This window comes from Pongo abelii, chromosome 7 (genome assembly GCF_028885655.2).
Source record: "Pongo abelii isolate AG06213 chromosome 7, NHGRI_mPonAbe1-v2.0_pri, whole genome shotgun sequence".
NCBI lineage: Eukaryota > Metazoa > Chordata > Mammalia > Primates > Hominidae > Pongo > Pongo abelii.
In genome coordinates this window covers 14,788,572-14,806,065 of record NC_071992.2, presented here as the reverse complement: position 1 = coordinate 14,806,065, position 17,494 = coordinate 14,788,572, and the positions used below count along the sequence as shown (strand labels likewise).

General features: G+C 44.4%; 1 protein-coding gene across 5 annotated transcripts in view; it reads left to right on the top strand.

Annotated features, from left to right (window-relative positions):
• DLC1 (DLC1 Rho GTPase activating protein) overlaps nt 1–17,494 on the top strand; it is a 524,846-nt gene that overhangs the window by 470,379 nt on the left and 36,973 nt on the right. Inside the window, exon 1 of one of the 5 annotated variants that reach the window (XM_009243547.4) lies at nt 4,522–4,949. The exons of the other annotated variants lie outside the window; for them this stretch is intronic. Within the exon in view, the coding sequence (XP_009241822.4) occupies nt 4,913–4,949 (37 nt within the window). The 5' untranslated portion in view covers nt 4,522–4,912. Of the gene's footprint in view, nt 1–4,521; nt 4,950–17,494 lie in introns of those variants that run through there. 5 annotated transcript variants of the gene reach the window in all.

Sequence of the window (17,494 nt, the reverse complement as noted above, 5' to 3'; positions counted from 1 at the left end):
GGCTGAGGTGGGCAGATCACCTGAGGTCAGGAGTTCGAGACCAGTCTGGCCAATGTGGTGAAACCCCGTTGCTTCTAAAAATATAAAAGTTAGCCAGGCATGGTGGCAGGTGCCTGTAGTCCCAGCTACGTGGGAGGCTGAGGCAGAATTGCTTTAAACCAGAGGCCGAGGTTGTAGGGAGCTGAGAACGCACCACTGCACTCCAGCCTGGATGACAAGAGTGAAACTCCATCTCAAAAAAAAAAAAAAAAAAAAAAAAAAGTGATGTCCAAGCTGAGGAAAGAGCAAAAGAGCATGACAGGAAGTGAATAGCACAGGTCTTGGTGCCAAATCATGTTTTAAAAATCTGCCATTGAGAACAAATAAGTAACAACACCCCATATAACTTGTGATGAGTTCTCATTTTGATGTATTGAAACGGTTTCAGAGGACCCTAAGCTGTTGGCACTGAAACAGGCTACATTGAACAGGTAATTCCTGCCTCTTAGTTTAGCATTTCAAATCAAAATCTCACTTAATGCAGCTCAGCTACAAAATCCCTTCTAACATTATCTAACATTATCTAACGTTAACTTCTAACGTATGACAGAGACAGATGAAACCTTGGGTGATGAGTTGAAGGTTAAATGAAGAGGAAGGACACTGAGGGGCCTGGGGACCCTAAGAGGTAAAGCACTACTGTTTGTTGACACTTTACATGATTTTTTCACTCTTTCCTTCCCCCCGCTTGTAAAGGTTCCTCAGATTCACAAAGGGTAATGCCAAGGTCTTATTTTGTTTTAATCTTCTCCTGGATGGTGATTTAAATAGGAATTTCATGTTTTAGTTCTAATAATAGTGGCTAACATTAATAAATGGTTATTATGTGTTAAGCACTTATGTACATTATTTTATTCAAGCCTCATAAAACCCTCATGAGGTATGCACTATAACAACCTTCTTTTTTAAAGATGAAACTAAAGTTTTGAGAAGCTAAATAACATATTCAACTACACAGCCATGAAAAAAAGAATGAAATAGACCAGGTGTGGTGGCTCACACCTGTAATCCCAACACTTTGGGAGGCCAAGACTGGCGGACTGCTTGAGCCCAGGAGTTCAAGACCAGCCTGGGCAACATGGCAAAACCCTGTCTCTACAAAAAATACAAAAATTAGCCAGATGTGGTGGCACGCACCTGTAGTGCCAGCTACTTGGGAGGCTAAGGTGGGAGGATCGCTTGAGCCTGGGATCCTCTTGTCCTGAGTGGGATGCACAGACGTTCAGCTGCAGTGATCTGAGATTTCACCACTGTGCTCCAGCCTGGGCAACAGAGTGAGACTATCTCAAAAACAAGAATGAAATCATGTCCTTTGAAGCAACGTGAATGCAGCTGGAGGCCATTATGTTAACCATATTAACACAGGAACAGGAAACCAAATACTCCATGTTCTCACTTATAAGTGGGAGCTAAACACTGAGTACTAATGAACATAAAGATGGCAACAATAGACACTGGGAACTACTAGAGTGGAGAGAGAGGGAGGAAGGGGAGAAAGAGTTGAAAAACTATTAGGTACTATGCTTAGTACCTGGGTGACTGAACCAATCGTACCCCAAACCTCAGCATCATGCAATGTATCTGCACATGTACCCCCTGAATCTAAAAGAAAAGTTTCAATTATAACATAAACAAATAACATATTAATCATAAAGCTAGTAAGTGGCCTGCTCTAAAAGTCCTGTTTTCAACCACTATTCTCTTAAGCGTAGCAGCTTTCAAAATGTAGCATGTCCATTTCTAAGAAGAGTGGAATTAAAGCTATACAAATTGGGGCTTGGCCCTTGTCACACGCTGTGTCAATAGACCAAAGATTGGAAGAAGATGAGATTCAGGGAAGGTCAAATGCAAACCAATGCGTCACCAAGAGAAAGGATTTTGGAGTTATTATTAGTATTATTATACAATGAGCAAACTACATAACACAATCTCCAGAGAGATGTAATGAAATTAGAAAAGATCCAGGGACAGCGGCATCAATAATCAAGGAGAGAGGAATGGGGATTGAATAAGAAGAGAAGTTTTGCCTGTTTTATTGTGGAAAGATGAATGCTAAGTGGAATAAAAAGACTCCTGGCAACCTAATTAAATTAGAATACAACTTTAACCAGCAAACAAAAAATATTAAGAACTTATTCTGAGAATTGGTGTATTTGGAGGGGAGATATTTAGAATATATTTTTAAAGTTTGAATTTTTAATAAATAAGATAAATTAGTGTGTTTTGAAGGTGCACTCATTTTTTAAGTTTGAATATTACACTGCAGCCTGAGCGATCTTTTCAAAATGCAAATCCAATCACGGGATGCGTTCTTCCATTAAAATGGCTTCTCGGCCGGGCATGGTGGCTCATGCCTGTAATCCCAGCACTTTGGGAGGCCGAGGCGGGCGGATCACGAGGTCAGGAAATCGAGACCATCCTGGCTAACACAGTGAAACCCCGTCTCTACTAAAACTACAAAAAAATTAGCTGGGCGTGATGGCGGGCGCCTGTAGTCTTAGCTATTTGGGAGGCTGAGGCAGGAGAATGGTGTGAACCCGGGAGTTGGAGCTTGCAGTGAGCCGAGATCGTGTCACTGCACTCCAGCCTGGGCGACAGAGCGAGACTCTGTCTCAAAAAAAAAAAAAAAAAAATGGCTTCTGGCTGTTTATCACTTCTAAGGACTTTCCTTAACATAGTCACGCAGGGGATTGAAAGTTCTTGCTTTTACTTTCCTGGCCTCCTGTTGAATCACACTCCCCCTTGCTGATGACGGTGGGCTCTTGGGCAGCTCCTCCGGCTCGGCTCCCACACTCCTGAGGGCAACTGCATCATCTTGGGCCAGGTCAGATCTGCATTTCCTGGGCCCTCACAGCACCGCTTTTTCATACACCCCTGTTAACTTCCTCCCACCAGGCTGTAGCCTTTGCACCCTCAGCGGTTACAAGTAGGTAAAAAGCCTGGACACATCTGTTGAACGGAGGAGTCCCATACCCTTTAGAGCTGAATTCTGCTTTGGGTAAATTAGGGAGCCAGTAGTGGAGTTAGCTTATTTATTTATTTATTTATTTTTGTACAGATGGAGTCTTGCTATATTGCCAAGGCTGGTCTCAAGCTCCTGGGATCAAGCAATCCTCCCACCTTGGTTCCCAAAGCGCTAGGATTACAGGTGTGAGCCACTGCATTCACCCAGCATTTTTATTTTGTTTTATCAAAATTTATGAGGGAAAGGGGCGAAGAGTCTTGTGTATGTAAACTAAGATATGGCTATGAAACCAATACGTTTTAAACTATAATTAAGAGACTAAATTCTCCTATTTGTATTTGCCCCATTTAAAAACAAATTGTGCCCTTCCCCAACTCCAATATTACCTCCCTGCTTTATGTATCTCCATCAAACATACTCTATATATCTCATTTATTTTGTTTGTTATGCATTTTTTCCACGAGAAAGTAACCTCCAGGAGCGAAGGGATATTTGTCTCTTTTGCTCACTTCTGTATCTCCCAGTCTACAGCTGTGTTTGGCACATAGTAAATGCTCTTTCTTTATTTGTTGAATGAATGAGTTTAGTTCACTAGTCTTCCTTGCCCAGAGATAGCAGGCAAAAAGCATCAATTAACCCTGAAGTAAATTTTCATGGAATCCAGTTCTGGGTTTTTTAAAGACTCTTACTGCAACTGTATTTAGCTGTGATCTCTTCACATTAGGCTTCCTAATACATCAGGGGTCCTCAAACTACAGGCCATCAGAATCATCTGAGAGCTTGTAAAAGTTGCAGATTCTCATCATCAAAGATTGGAATTCTGCAGTCAGGCGCCAGCCAAGGACAGTTCCAGGAGCTGCATTCGGACTGTGGCCCGAGGGCCAGTTTGAGAAACACGGGCTGTGACCCCCAGCACGTGCCGAGTGAAAGCTCAATTCCTCTAAGGCAGTGTTTATCACCTACATTCGCTCCGTACCCATGCGGGTTTTAACAATAAATAACCAATGTCCAAGGGACAGGTACTCTTCTCGCGTTTTCACAGATCTGGAAACACTAACCATCCCTTCCTCTCCGCTTCCCCTCCGTTCCCGCAAATTTACGCGGTTCCCGCCAGGATAAAAGACAGGTAAAAAGTGCGCAGAGCTACCAAGAAGAAGCAGGGAAGCTCAAGGCACACTAGGAACCAGCCCGGACACCTCCGCCAAGTAAATGCCTTGTGACCTTTGCCTTTGCACCCGGGGCCAATAGTTGGCGACTTTTAGGCGCTTCCCGCTGGGAACGTGGAGGCCCGTGGGGGAAACATTCCAGCCTTGGGCGGAGGAGGCGCGGGGCGGGGCGTGGGGGGGGAGGGGACCCAGGGGACGGGACAGAGGAGGGGCGGGGCCTGGGCGGGGCGGGGCTAGAGGGCGGCCTGAGGCTGCGGCCACGGGGAAGAGGCGCAGGGGGGGCGGAGCCTGGGAATGGGGCGGGGCCGGAGAACAGCCCGTCGCTAAGGCCTGCGACCCAGACCCCGGGGAGGAGGCGGTGCCGCCCTCTCTGGCCCCGCCCCTCGGGGGTGGGCCCAGCGGGAGGGCGCGGCCGGCGGGGCGCGCGGGAGACAGTTCGCTCCGGCTGCCCGAGCGAGGGCGCTTCGCTCCCAGCCAGGACATGGCCGCACCTCCCCGCAGCAGGAGCGCCGGCTCACGGACTTCTCGCCCAACTCCCTGAGCGCTCCCTCGTTTCGATCTTTAGAAAACCCCGCTTTTTTTCTGGGGCCGTGACGAGGGGCAGGGAGCGGCGAGCAAGGATGCGTTGAGGACCGCGAGGGCGCGCGTCTTGGGTGCCGCCGTGGGTCCCAACGCGGAAGCCGAGCCGCCTCCGCCTGCCTCGACTTCCCCACTGCGCTTACCCCGCCGCCTGCCGCGCTTGATGTGCAGAAAGAAGCCGGATACCATGATCCTAACACGTAAGCTAGACTTGCGCGTTGCCGTCGGTCCGGCCGCGGGAGCTGGCTGCAGAGGGGACCCGCCGCAAGAAAGTGTCACCCCGCCTTGTCAAGTCGGTGCCTGTTGTTCTGTGCTCTTTAAACGCTTTCTGCAGAGTCTCCGGATTTTCTTGGAGGTGGTGTGGGGATAGCAGGGCTCGCAGTTTGGGGAGGGAGTTTGAATTTTGGAGGAGTGACCCTTGATTACCTTTTGCCTGGGGACCGCGGGCCAGCGCACCAGGCGGGCTCCGGATCGGCCGTAGCCCGTGAAGGGCAGCCCTGGTTCACTTTCCTCCTTGAGCCGGGCGGGGGCTCGCGGCTCTGGCTCGAGGGGCGCGGCGACACCGCCTTCTACCTTCCTTTCCTTTGGGGACTGCTCTGCGCTCTTACTGACCTCCTGTCATTCACCACGTTAGTCCAAAATCAGAGTGAACTCCGGGAGAGTTTACTGTTTGGGAACGTTTTAGACCCTAGTGGCGCTTGGAAAATTTTTTTTTCCATCACTGCTTGAAAGTCAGTTCACCAAAAACTTGTTTTCCTTTTCAACCATTTTTGGGTCAGATACTTTAAGCGCTGGGAATTAACTCAGACCTGGCCAGGGAAGTCTTGGTTTGGTGGCCGCGGGTACCTGGAGAGTGTTGGGGTAGTTTAGCAAGCCCCGTGGCTTGCAAAAGTGCTTCTTGCTAGGAAAAACACACACACACACACACACACACACACACACACAGTTTTGTTTTGTTTTGTTTTTCCCGGAGATGGGTCGCTGAATCGTGTCCCTGAAATGCCTCCTTGGGGATGCCCACGCCCTTGACCCCGACATGGAGGCCGAGGAGCGAGTTCCTGGGCCAGAGAGAGGAAGGAAGCTCGCCTCCCGACCCGACTATTTTCGTAACAAGGCGACAGCTTCTTGGAAGCCTGCCCCCACTCCATGTCGCTGTCCCCACCTCCAGAGTCCTGGGCCGAGCCTTTGATCCCTCCGAAGGAGGTGCACCCTTCCTCTCTGCAGCACCCTGCTGCGTGTAGTTTGCTGCGTCCGCGAGCGTCCTTCAGCGCACAGCCCCTGGGGCGAGGAAAGTGAGAGGGGACACGGGGTCAGGCTGGTGGGGTCTGATCCTGGTCAGCAGCCTTGCTAGCTGGGCGAACTTGGGCAGTGACAGGACCTCACTGTGCCTCCTTCATCTGCAGCAAAGGGGTGATAACTGTATTACCTCCGCGCGGGGAGGTTGTGAGGATCAAATGAGCTCATGCAAGTAAAGTGATTAGCAGGATGCCTGTTCCCGATATTCAATAAATACCCAATGTGTGCTAATCACTGCAGAAGGAAACCCCTGCTTGCAGTCATTAATCTGCATTTAAAGAAAGCTTCGTCCCACTCCCCACCCTTCCCCATCCCCAGTCTTGTTTTGAGTGAGTCTTTTTATACCCAATATGGGTGAGCAAATGGATTCATTCTCAGGATTCAGAGGTTGTTTCGGCGATTACTGGTGAGATAGAGGAATGCAGCCTAGGCTGGTGGCATTGATGATGTATTTGGAAAAAAAAATTACAGCTCGGGAGAAGGCAGAATACTGAGTCTCAGATTACATTTTTTTTCTTCCAAAATTCTGTTTGCTGAAGGGATGAGGGAAAATGATAGTCCAGCAGACTGCAGCCCTCTGAATGTAAATCTATCAGCAGCTCCAAGAGGTTGACTAATTCGCCATCCATCTGGACTACAGACTGGTCCTCGGTAGAGATAATTTGCAGACTCTAAGTGTAGAATTAATGGAGGTGCCATCTTGGCTTGCAGACGGCAGCAGATGGTCAGAGGGGTGCCCTGTAAGGCAGCAGCCCCTCTAATCGAAGAACTAAAGTCCTGGGGAACCAGTGTCAAATGGTTAGCAGATGTGTGCACAAAAGTTATTTTGAGACATTTTCTGAGAAAATGTTGGCTATTGCATGTATTCACATTTCTTGTGGCATGCCAGATTTACAGCGTGGCCTGAGCACAGATGCATACTTTTTGCATTAGTACTACTGATCAGAGTTTAAAATGAAGCACAGCAGACTGAGTTTCTCTCCTGGCTGTTTTGAAAAGTTTGCTTTTGACAAATACTTATTTTATTTTAATTCACACAGAGTAGCACCAGACACCAAACAGCCTGGAAGTTCAAAAAGGGGACCGGGGGATAAATAGTTTCCAACTTAAATCTTTCCCTGGAGTGGGTGAGAAAAGTGGTTCTGGTGGCTTGTGTCATAACTTCCCAATTGCAGATTTCATGAGAAACACCACTCATTCCTTAAACAGTGAATAGTTGAGCAATTAACTATTGCTCACTATGAAGGCAGTGTTTCAAATTTTAATGCACTGGAAAGATTGAAGGATTTTCTTAGGGCTCTGGAGTAAAGGTGAAAGGCAGGTTACCCTTCAACCTTAAGTCTTTGTTTGCATGTTTTTTTTGTTGTTCTGTACTGTAGTTCAGAGAGCAAAGACTAAGCAAAGTTTAAGAGCATTTCTACATTAAAACAGGTGTTTGGATGCTTCTGGAAAATATACCAGACCAGTAGAAAGACATGTTGTGATTCAACAAGCTATTACTGTGAAGTGAGTTTAAAAATGTATATAGTACTTAAACTCTTATTTGTAGAACTATTACGGGACTTAAAGGGGATATGGGAGGCCCCAGTTGAGATGCCTTCCAATCAGAGGCTTGGTGAGATTCCAAGAGGTGGTTTCAAATACAGAAATAAGTACTTGGGTTTCCCTTGGTGTCCCCATGGAGATTTTAAGCCATGACGCAATGTTTAAATCAGAGTGGTATATTTATGACTTAAGCGGGTAAATATGCAATTTGAAAATATTCAGGGAATGGTGATTTGGTCCAGAAGAATGGGGGCATCCAGAGTACAGTGGGTGAAATGGATCGGACTTTTTTGGAAGAGAGCCTTGTGCTGGACAGGATGGTCCAGTATTGTCAACACAAGTTTCTCATGCTTCACTCTCCTTCCTAGCAACAGGAAGACGGAAATGAGGCCATGCAAAAATAAAAGACCCTGAAAGGCTCCAGACAATACCTGATCCACCCTACCATTCACCCTGTACAGCCAGAAGACTTTTACAAAAGTAAAAATAACTTCAGATGTTTCCCCTTCCTCCCTGCCTATTGCCAAATCATTAAAGACTGAATTCTCAGTGCTTTACAACATCACAGCAAAACCTGGCCCCATGGTGTGACTGGCATCCAGACCCACATCATGCCAAGCCTGTTCTTGAGATTATAAAGCAGATGTGGGGAGAAAGGTGATTTTCATTTGTAATGTTTGCACAGTCCAATGATTTGAATTACATGAGTTGGGATCTAGTGGGAGAGAACTAATTCCTTTAAGTGTCTAGACTAAGTTGTATCTCTGACTTTTCTCAGAATGCTCATTTTATCAGGATCTGCCCCTAAAATTCTTAGTTTGGAGTTGTGGGGCTCTAATGCAAAGGAGTAATCTGTACATCATTCAAGACACTAAAAAATAGATTCCTTCATGTTGTAGTCAGGGTGAATTAATGCCCAACCATAGAGTGTAAATATCCAGTGTGTTCTAGAAAGCACAATTCGAAGATCCTCTTTTCCATGGCTGTGAAATTAGAAGGAACATGCTTTTCTGGAGCACCTTTCACAACTATCTTTATTACTGACTCTGTTGCCTTTGCATGTGGATGAATGCAGAGGGAGGTGAGTGCTGTTCCTCTTTGAAGGAAGACAGTGCTGTAGGGTTGAAGTATGTTTTATAGGAATGGGTTACTGCATTCAATGAGCGCCATCAGTGGTGTTTTCTTTCAACCTCAAATTAGAGATCCAGTTAATGTAAAAGGCTTTAGATTCCCAGCTGAGAAGGGCTCCTTCTGTCCTCTGGCCCTTTTCCTTCTTTGGGACCTTGTGTTATTAGGGATTACCATGATCAGTGATAAGAACTGCGGAGTCCTCCCGGGGGCCCTCTAATTAGGTCTACTTTGTGGTAACGTTTTGTTCACTTGCCATCATAATTTGTTCTGCCTTGCCATCATAATTAATGGAGAACAGGAAGAAAGGCTTCACATTAAGCTTATATATTTTCTTTTTTTTTTTTTTTTTGAGACGGAGTCTCTCTCTGTCGCCCAGGCTGGAGTGCAGTGGCGCAATCTTGGCTCACTGCAAGCTCCGCCTCCTGGGTTCACGCCGTTCTCCTGCCTCAGCCTCCCGAGTAGCTGGGACTACAGTAGGCGCCCGCCACAATGCCCAACTAATTTTTTTGTATTTTTAATAGAAACAGGGTTTCACCCTGTTAGCCAGGATGGTCTGGATCTCCTGACCTCGTGATCCGCCCGCCTCGGCCTCCCAAAGTGCTGGGATTACAGGCGTGAGCCACCGTGCCCAGCAAGCCTATATATTTTCATAGTGTCTCCCAGGCAGCAGCCAGACTTCTCTATTGTGGCCCTTACGGAGACTTACAGTTACTTTGTAATTTCCTGGGAGGCTCGTGTGCATAGGTAGGGAGCTATAATGTTAGAGTCCAGGAATGACAAATTTTTTGTGAGTCCCCTCCATGGAGGGGAGTCTAGTGAGAGGAGACTTGGGGCTCTGTCTTTAACATTTGGGGGAGTGTTCTGGGATACCATTTTCTAAAACTCTGGCCCGCGTTGACTGTACCAAATAATGTTTTCTTCAGTGAAAGTACTTTCAAATATTATTTCTAAAGGAAACTTTTCTCCCAAATGTGACTGAAAATATGTGAATGCCTGCCTCTAAGGAAACAGAGTTTTGAGCACCAAAAGGTGAACTATTATATCCTTCTAAAGTGAAGCCAAGACACAGTGGAAATCAGTTTCTCTTAATCATTCATCAGCCTTGGGGTTTTTTGGTTGTTTTTTTGGGGGGGGGTTTGTTCTACTAGACTTACTTTCGTCGTGAAAAGTGTGCTTATTTTCATTTTATACATTTCTCTACTTGGTGCCTTTTGGTGTCTACCCCTTCCCCCATCGGGGAAAAATCAAAAGCTCATTGAAGGCTGAGGTCAGTGAAGTTGAGTCCTCAGATGCCTTTGGCACCTCCCATCCACATTTTGTTCTCTGCCCTGCCCCACCTTTGCGTGTCCTGTGGAGAGGACTGGAGGTCACTTCCTGAAGCTTGTCAGAAAGGCGCCTTCCTTCTCCTCGCAGGAGTCTCTAAAGGATGTTTAAGGGACAAAAGTTTTCCACACCCTGGGGTGGTAGCATTTCCCAGGCTGGCAGCACTTTAGGAAGCCACGGAAGAAGAGACTTCAGAGGTGAAATGGCCTGTGGCCCGTGCACGGGGCTGCGCCACAGCCACGCTGTATCCCTCCTCACACTCAAGTGACAAAATAGAAGATGCTGAAACTGAAATGATTTTTACCTCCTGATTCTGGAGAAACCATAAACTCATAAGGAATCCAGTCTACATACAGTTCTCTTTTTCAAATTGTATAGCACAGAAAGGGCATTTTATATAATGCTTGGACATCTGTAAAAGTCATTTTCATGGGAAGTTCCAGAACTTGGCAAAGGCAGCCTGGAACACCAGTGCCTTTTCCCTACTGAGGGGCGGCTGAGATGCTGAGAGGTTCAGTGACTAGTCCAAGATCACATGTGAGTTGACTGGAACCTCAGACCGCTTCCAGTCAACATGTGTAAACAAAATGAAGGTCTTAAGTTGTTTGTAGGAACCTGAATCAAAATTTGACCATTAGATTAATTTCTGTTCATTCGTTAGTGTTCATTTAGGGGGCTGGGTGTCCCAAGCAATACTGGTGAAAATAATTCCTTAGCTCACCTAGAACACAGCAAATCTTACTTTTTTCTCATACTTTTTGGCACAGAACTGAGAAAGTCTAGTTGAATAGTGTTTCCTCTTTGAGGTTTGACATAGAAATGGCTGGAGGTGGCTTATACTCCTAACAAGTACCTGCCGTATTTTCATTGTCATTGGTCTTTGATAAGGCAACTTGATATTTCATTCATTTTCTTTTTTCTGTTAGAATGGACGAAAATATGGGTGAGCAGTTTTTTTAATAGATGTTCCTGCTATCACCTTGATTTCTAATTTAAGATTTTACAGTATTGCAATTTGCACACTGTTTTATTTTCTCCTGTGCTATAGCAGAACTATAAAGCAAAAGCCAATGTTGCGGGAGATGCCTCTCGTAGAATAAGCTTTGCTAACATATGTAAAAGAAAGAGTTTATTTGTATGCCAACTTTTTATAATAGGGACAGGGTTACTCTAGGTTTGTAACCAGATATTTTGCCTTGAATAGTAAGTTTAAAGAGGGAATGGATTATATAATCTTAAAACACGTGCTTCATTTCACCAAAAAAAAAAAAAAAAAATGAGACTCAGAAAAATAAGGACCCTTAAAACTGTATTAATTAGTTAGATACTTTTCTTTCTTGAAATTCTTAATCTATACAGTTATCATCTTCAAAGGACTTCATACTTTATGAGCTATTTCAAATCACTGTTGTTAGTGCATAGTTTGAAATGCATAAATATTTGACATAGAATACTAGAAATACGTATACGTGTGTGTGTGTGTGTGTGTGTGTGTATGTGTATGGATAGAGAGATATGTGTGTCCTTGTAGCAGCGATTTATTTTTATCCTACCCCAGGTTGAAATGAAATAGAAAGATGTGATGATTCAGTATCCATTTCCTTCTTAGTTTATTTTGATTTCAGTTTGACCTCTTTTTGCTGGGTAATAAGTGCCAATTTTTGATTAGTTGGGAGATATTTTCTGTTCTGGAAATAACTGGATCCGCACAAGGCTAGAGGGCCTGATGGAGCCATATCCCTCATGGGCTCAAATTCATCCAGAGCTGTTGCCTTTGCAAGGGAAGAGCACATATTTTGATGTGAGCTACTTGCCTTTTCCTGGTTTATGTGTTAAAAGGAGTAGTTTGCAAACTCTTGCACTAGATGATCCCCAAAGAGGATTTCAATTGGTTTGAATTCTACATGGCTGAAGTGTCACTTGCAGGGCTTCATCCCAGGTATAGCCTTGCAGGGCCTGTCTCCCAATGTTTCCTCCTTTCAAGGCAAAACCATTTATTAAGTTGTCATCACATCACAGGGAAAATGGGTCCTTTTTCCCCTCCTTTCTATAATTTCTAGGAATGTTCTTTACTAGAAAGCTGTATATGTATGTCTCCAAACCTCAAGCAGAAGACTAAGAGAAAAAAAAAAAAAAAACGAACAAAACTTAAAAAGAAAACTCCCCAAAGCTTCCATTCCTTACTAGGACTGAAAACCTGTATGGTGATTTACAAATGAGGGCACTATTGAAATAGGCAAGAAGGGCTCTAACCTGGGGATGAGAGCTGAGTAGCTTTAGCCCCTTCAGCAAATCACCTCAATTCCGTACCAGCTTCCTCATTTGTAAAGAGAAAAGATGAAAAGCTTCAAGATGCATTTCAGCGCCCAAGTCACGGATTCTTTGGAAGATAAGATGCTGCTGTAAACATGAAAGATCAATAAGGAAAGTAAAACTCTTAAGAGCCTTCTGTGCATTGAAGTGTTTTCTTCCTCTCAAGTTGAAATTTAGAGGGCCATAGACACACACAGAAGCAAGCATCGTTGGTTTTGTGTTCTCTGTAATGTGAATACAGGCTTCATGAGACAAATCAAGAAGTCGATCTCTTAAAAAAGCAAATTAGGCCAGGTTTGGAGGCTCATGCCTGTAATCCCAGCACTTTGGGAGGCCAAGGCGGATGGATCACTTGAGGTCAGGAGTTTGAGACCAGCCTGGCCAACATGGCGAAACCCCGTCTCTACTAAAAATACAAAAATTAGCCGGGCGTGGTCGTGAGCACCTGTCATCCCAGCTACTTGGAAGGGTGAGGCAGGAGAATTGCTTGAACCCGGGAGGCAGAGGTTGCTGTGAGCTGAGATTGCGCCACTGCACTCCAGCGTGGGTGACACAGTGATACTCTGTCTCAAAAATAAAATAAAATAAAATAAAGGCAAATTGGAAATGTTAGCTTTTAAAATAAAAGCAATTAAAACTTTCGTAAATTTACAGAATTGGGGATCTCTCATAGCAGTTTCTAGTGGTCCAGTTTTTTGAGGGAAGAAGAATGTCTCCATGTAATTGATAAGAAATCTGGAAAATTAACAGTGGGCATGGAACCCTTTCTAGAGGTGGTGTTAGAGAGAAGGTGAAATGGGCATAAAGGAAATATTAGAGTCAAAAGCTTAGGGAGTTCACAAAGCCACTGGCAAGCCCAGGTTTTATAGATGAAGCAACAGGACCAGAGAAATTCTTTTCTTAAGGCCACCTATCTAGGCAGTGGATTCTTTCCTGGAGCTATTTTCCTGACTTGTTACAGTAATGCTTTGTCCTCTGTGATAGAGTATCAGAAGGACTTCAGGGCACCCAGATGCAAAGCTGTTTTACATCTGAGGAAATAATGTTGGTTGCTCATTGTATAAGCAGGCTGAGAAGGTGCTTCCATCTGATCCATGAGATAACTTACTTTCTGCTCCATACTCCTGCTTTTTGCTCTGTGTTGTAGTAAATCCAGACTGCATTCCTCCCAACACTTCTGCTTCCCAGCTTACCTCTTACTTCATTCAGGGTCCTTTACACCAACTCCCTTCTCCTGCAAGCCAGTTTCATATCCAATATCATCATAATGCTTCCTTAAATAAAGGAGCACAGACTGGGCCCAGGCAGACCCCACTTGTCCACTAGCAAGAAGGGACACCTCTCCCACTCTGATGTCACACATGTCTTTCCTATGTCATATCACATTCCTCTTCATACTGTACAGAAGTTCTTCATGCTTAGAAGAAAAACTATGCATGAGAATAGTGCATTTCAAATTGGTCACATTGGTAGATAACGCAGCATTTAAAAATATATAAAAATGTAAGACTGCATCACTTATTGTAGGTTTTGCTTAAAACTTCTTTTATAATAGTTACATGTACAGACACGTGTTTATATGCATGAATGTACTTATATTTATACACACACATATACATGTACATACATGTATATATGTGTACCATGTTACAACGTAGAATGTATTTCTTATTGTGGATCCTGGTCGGAAAAATTAAGACCACTTACTAGAACAAAAATTGTATGAGTGGTTTATTTCTTTATGTAATATTTATTGAGCAACTACTGTGTGCTGTTGTAGGTGCTTGGGATATATCAGAGAATAAAATAGACAAAGAAGCTTGCCGTCGTGGAGCTTACAAAGAGGAAAGACAGAAAGTAAACGTAATAAGTTTTGTGGAAGAAGAAAAAATAAAACAGGAAAAGGGGGAGAGAGGGCCCAGGTGCCATGACCCATGCCAGTGATCCCACACTTTAGGAGGGAGGCCGAGGCAGGCAGATCACTTGAGGTCAGGAATTCGAAACCAGCCTGACCACCATGGTGAAACCATGTCTTTACTTAAAAAAAAAAAAAAAAAAGAACAAAAATTAGCCAGGCGTGGTGGCGGGCGCCTGTAGTCCTAGCTACTCAGAAGGCTGAGGCAGGAGAATGGCTTGAACCTGGGAGACGGAGGTTGCAGTGAGGCAAGATTGTGCCACTGCCTTCTGGCCTGGGAGACAGAGTTGAGACTCCTTCTCAACAACAAAAAAGGCGGTGGGCGGGGGGGGTGGTGAGGGGTGGGAAGTAGAGGAAGAGGACATGGGAGGAGGCCAGTGTGGCTGGATCGGTCAGAGGGAGATGGGGTGACAGACGGGGTCCTGACAGGAGCCAGGACATGTGGGACATGGTTAGGAGTTTGGCTTTCACCAATGAAAGGAGCACTCACTAATGTTGCCTGTACAGGGTCACTTGGGGCTTAACAAACACGTGGACCTTCCTGCTTCAAGTCAGGAGCTTGTGTCTTTGATTTTCCCTGAGAGCTGCTGGCAATACGCCTAGTTCAATCAATAAATAGTGAAGGGGAAAATGTAGGATGATTAGCTTCAGCTAAACATAGGACTGTACTAGAATATACCTAATGGTAGATTTGAGTTAGCTATTGTTAAGCCAGATAGCCTAAGAAACTGACTTAGTGACTGACTGGTCTCCCAGAAGCTTCTTGTTTTTTTTTTTTTTTTCAGACTATGCATAGCAGATGTTTGGAATTTTTTTAGGCACCTGAGGGTAGGAATGCTGTCAGTGGCTGGTAAAATCTTCACTGTGATTAGATAACATTAGAGTTTAATAAATATTAATATATGAAGTCTGCTGTCTGCCTTAACCTTACTAGGAATTTATTTTACATAGATAACTCCTGATAACCAGTCTTTGGCAACTGTGTATGTTTAACATTTGGTTGTTTTTTAATTGCAAAGAGCAAGAGATTCAAGTCATCGTTCTCAGTCTGCCTTTAAAGAAAGGAAAATAGTAATAGATTTTTTTTTTCTTTTCTTTCTTCACACCAGCCTATCTGTAATTCCTTTGTGCAAAAAGTTGTCTTTCGGGATATACAAATGAATTAAAAAGTGAGAAGTTGGTAGAGTGAAGAAGGGGGAATTCATTTGAGAGAACTCAGGGCTTAAGGTATGAGAGCTTAGTACGTCCTCAGAACTCCAAGGAGTTTGGAAAGCCTGGAGCAAGCTTACATTTGGAGGCCTTCCAAGAGCTGAGTGGATAGGCAGATGCCAAATTGCGAAGGCTGTGGTCTTTGCTGAGGAGTTTGGATTGTATTTGAAAGGCGGTGGAAAGTCACTAAAGAATTCTAAGCAGGGGAGTGACATAATGAAGTATGTGTTTCATAAAACCAGCCCAGTGGCTCGGGGATCCTTGAAGGAGGAAGGATTTGTTGGGGGCAGGGAGGGGTGAGGTTTATCAGAGTTCAGTGAGGAGGCTGTTAGGATAATCCAAGGATGAAAAAGTCCAGGACGAAGGAATACAAAAAAATGTTATCTGGCTTAGTGGTCCTCAATCCTGGCTGCCTTTAAACTTAGGGAGCTTTTCTGAAATACAATGTCCAGGCCCTACGTAGACTGAGCGAATCAGAATACTTGGGGAGGGGATGGTCGGTGTTTTTAGAAAGCTCCCTGTCCAGGTACAGCAGCTCACACCTGTAATCCCAGCACTTTGGGAGGCTGAGGCGGAGGATTGCTTGAGCCCAGGAGTTTGAGATCAGCCTGGGTAACATAGCGAGACTCTGTCTCTACAAAAAAAGTATAAAAGCTTAGCCAGGCATGGTGGTACACACCTGTAGTCCCAGCTACTTAGGAGGCTGAGGCAGGAGGGTTGCTTGAGCCCAAGAGTTCAAGGCTACAGTGAGCTGTGATCGTGCCACTAGACTCCAGCCTAAACGACAGAGTGAAACCCTGTCTCAAAAAAAAGAAAAGAAAAGAAAACTCCCCAGTGCAATGCCTACCTACATCCAGGGTTGGGAGTCACCAAGATCTCCTCACCTTACTACGAGTGTTTGTGGTCGTGATTTGCTTCTCCCGGTGAACTCCCTCTGGAACCCACCCATCAGGTAAAGATGGGTTGTAATTAAAGCCATCGTACCCACCTGCACAACATTTCTGCCAAATTGGTCACCTTGATGTCGTCAGAATTGATAAGCAGTATCTTCCTTCCCATTTGAAGGAATCTTCATCACCGCGGGGAGGAGAATGCATCTTGGTTTGGATCAAAAAGCACCACCGGCCTGCACACAGCTGACACGGTTCTCTAGCAATAAAAGCATCAACTTTTTCATGAATCTTTGCCCATATGTCTATCAAATTTTAGGGAATCCAGGGAATCTGCAAAGTGCTTGAATTTTCTTACATTCCTTTAATGTCTTACAATTGCATTTTTTTAAAAAATTCACTGTACCGTTTGCATCGAAGCCTGATTTCAGTATCATGTTATCAAAGAAGAGAAGAAATCCACAAGTTCCCCCTGTGAAGCTAGAGCAAATGGAAGATTGAAGTAATCATATCTTGTTTAGACCCAATTACTGTTGCTCAACCAGCTAAGTTAACAGAGTTCAACAGAATGATGCTGGGGGTGGGGAGTTTTTGTTCAGCTTACTGTTGAGGGGTAATGGGAAGACAGGATCATCCCGTCATGCCAGGAAATGTGCAAATATGGCCTAATGGTTCCCAGCCATACACAAAAGGGTGTCCGGGACCTCATCCATCTAATGTCCAGAACTGCTTTGTGAAACGACTTTGACTAAAGCTGTTTCCAATAAAAATTTCCTGTTTCCTCCTTACGGCATCTGCCTGTTGTTTGCTTAGAGAAAACCCAGGTATAAAAGTTTCATTGTATTTCCATTGTATTTTTAGTTTCTAATGGCATTTTTGTTCAGTGGGGAATGTTTTTTAAAAAAAATCATCCTCGTAATTTTCACATCACCACCCACATACATTGAAGGGAAAATCACACACTCAGAGCTGTGTTAGAAGTCCCCCAAAACAAGCATGGGGTAGGTAAAGGTGTCCGAAGTAATATAATATATATGCAGTTCTCTGTAATATTTTAAATTTTGTTCATTGTTACACAATATATGTATTTGTTACGTAATATACATTTTTTATATATATATGT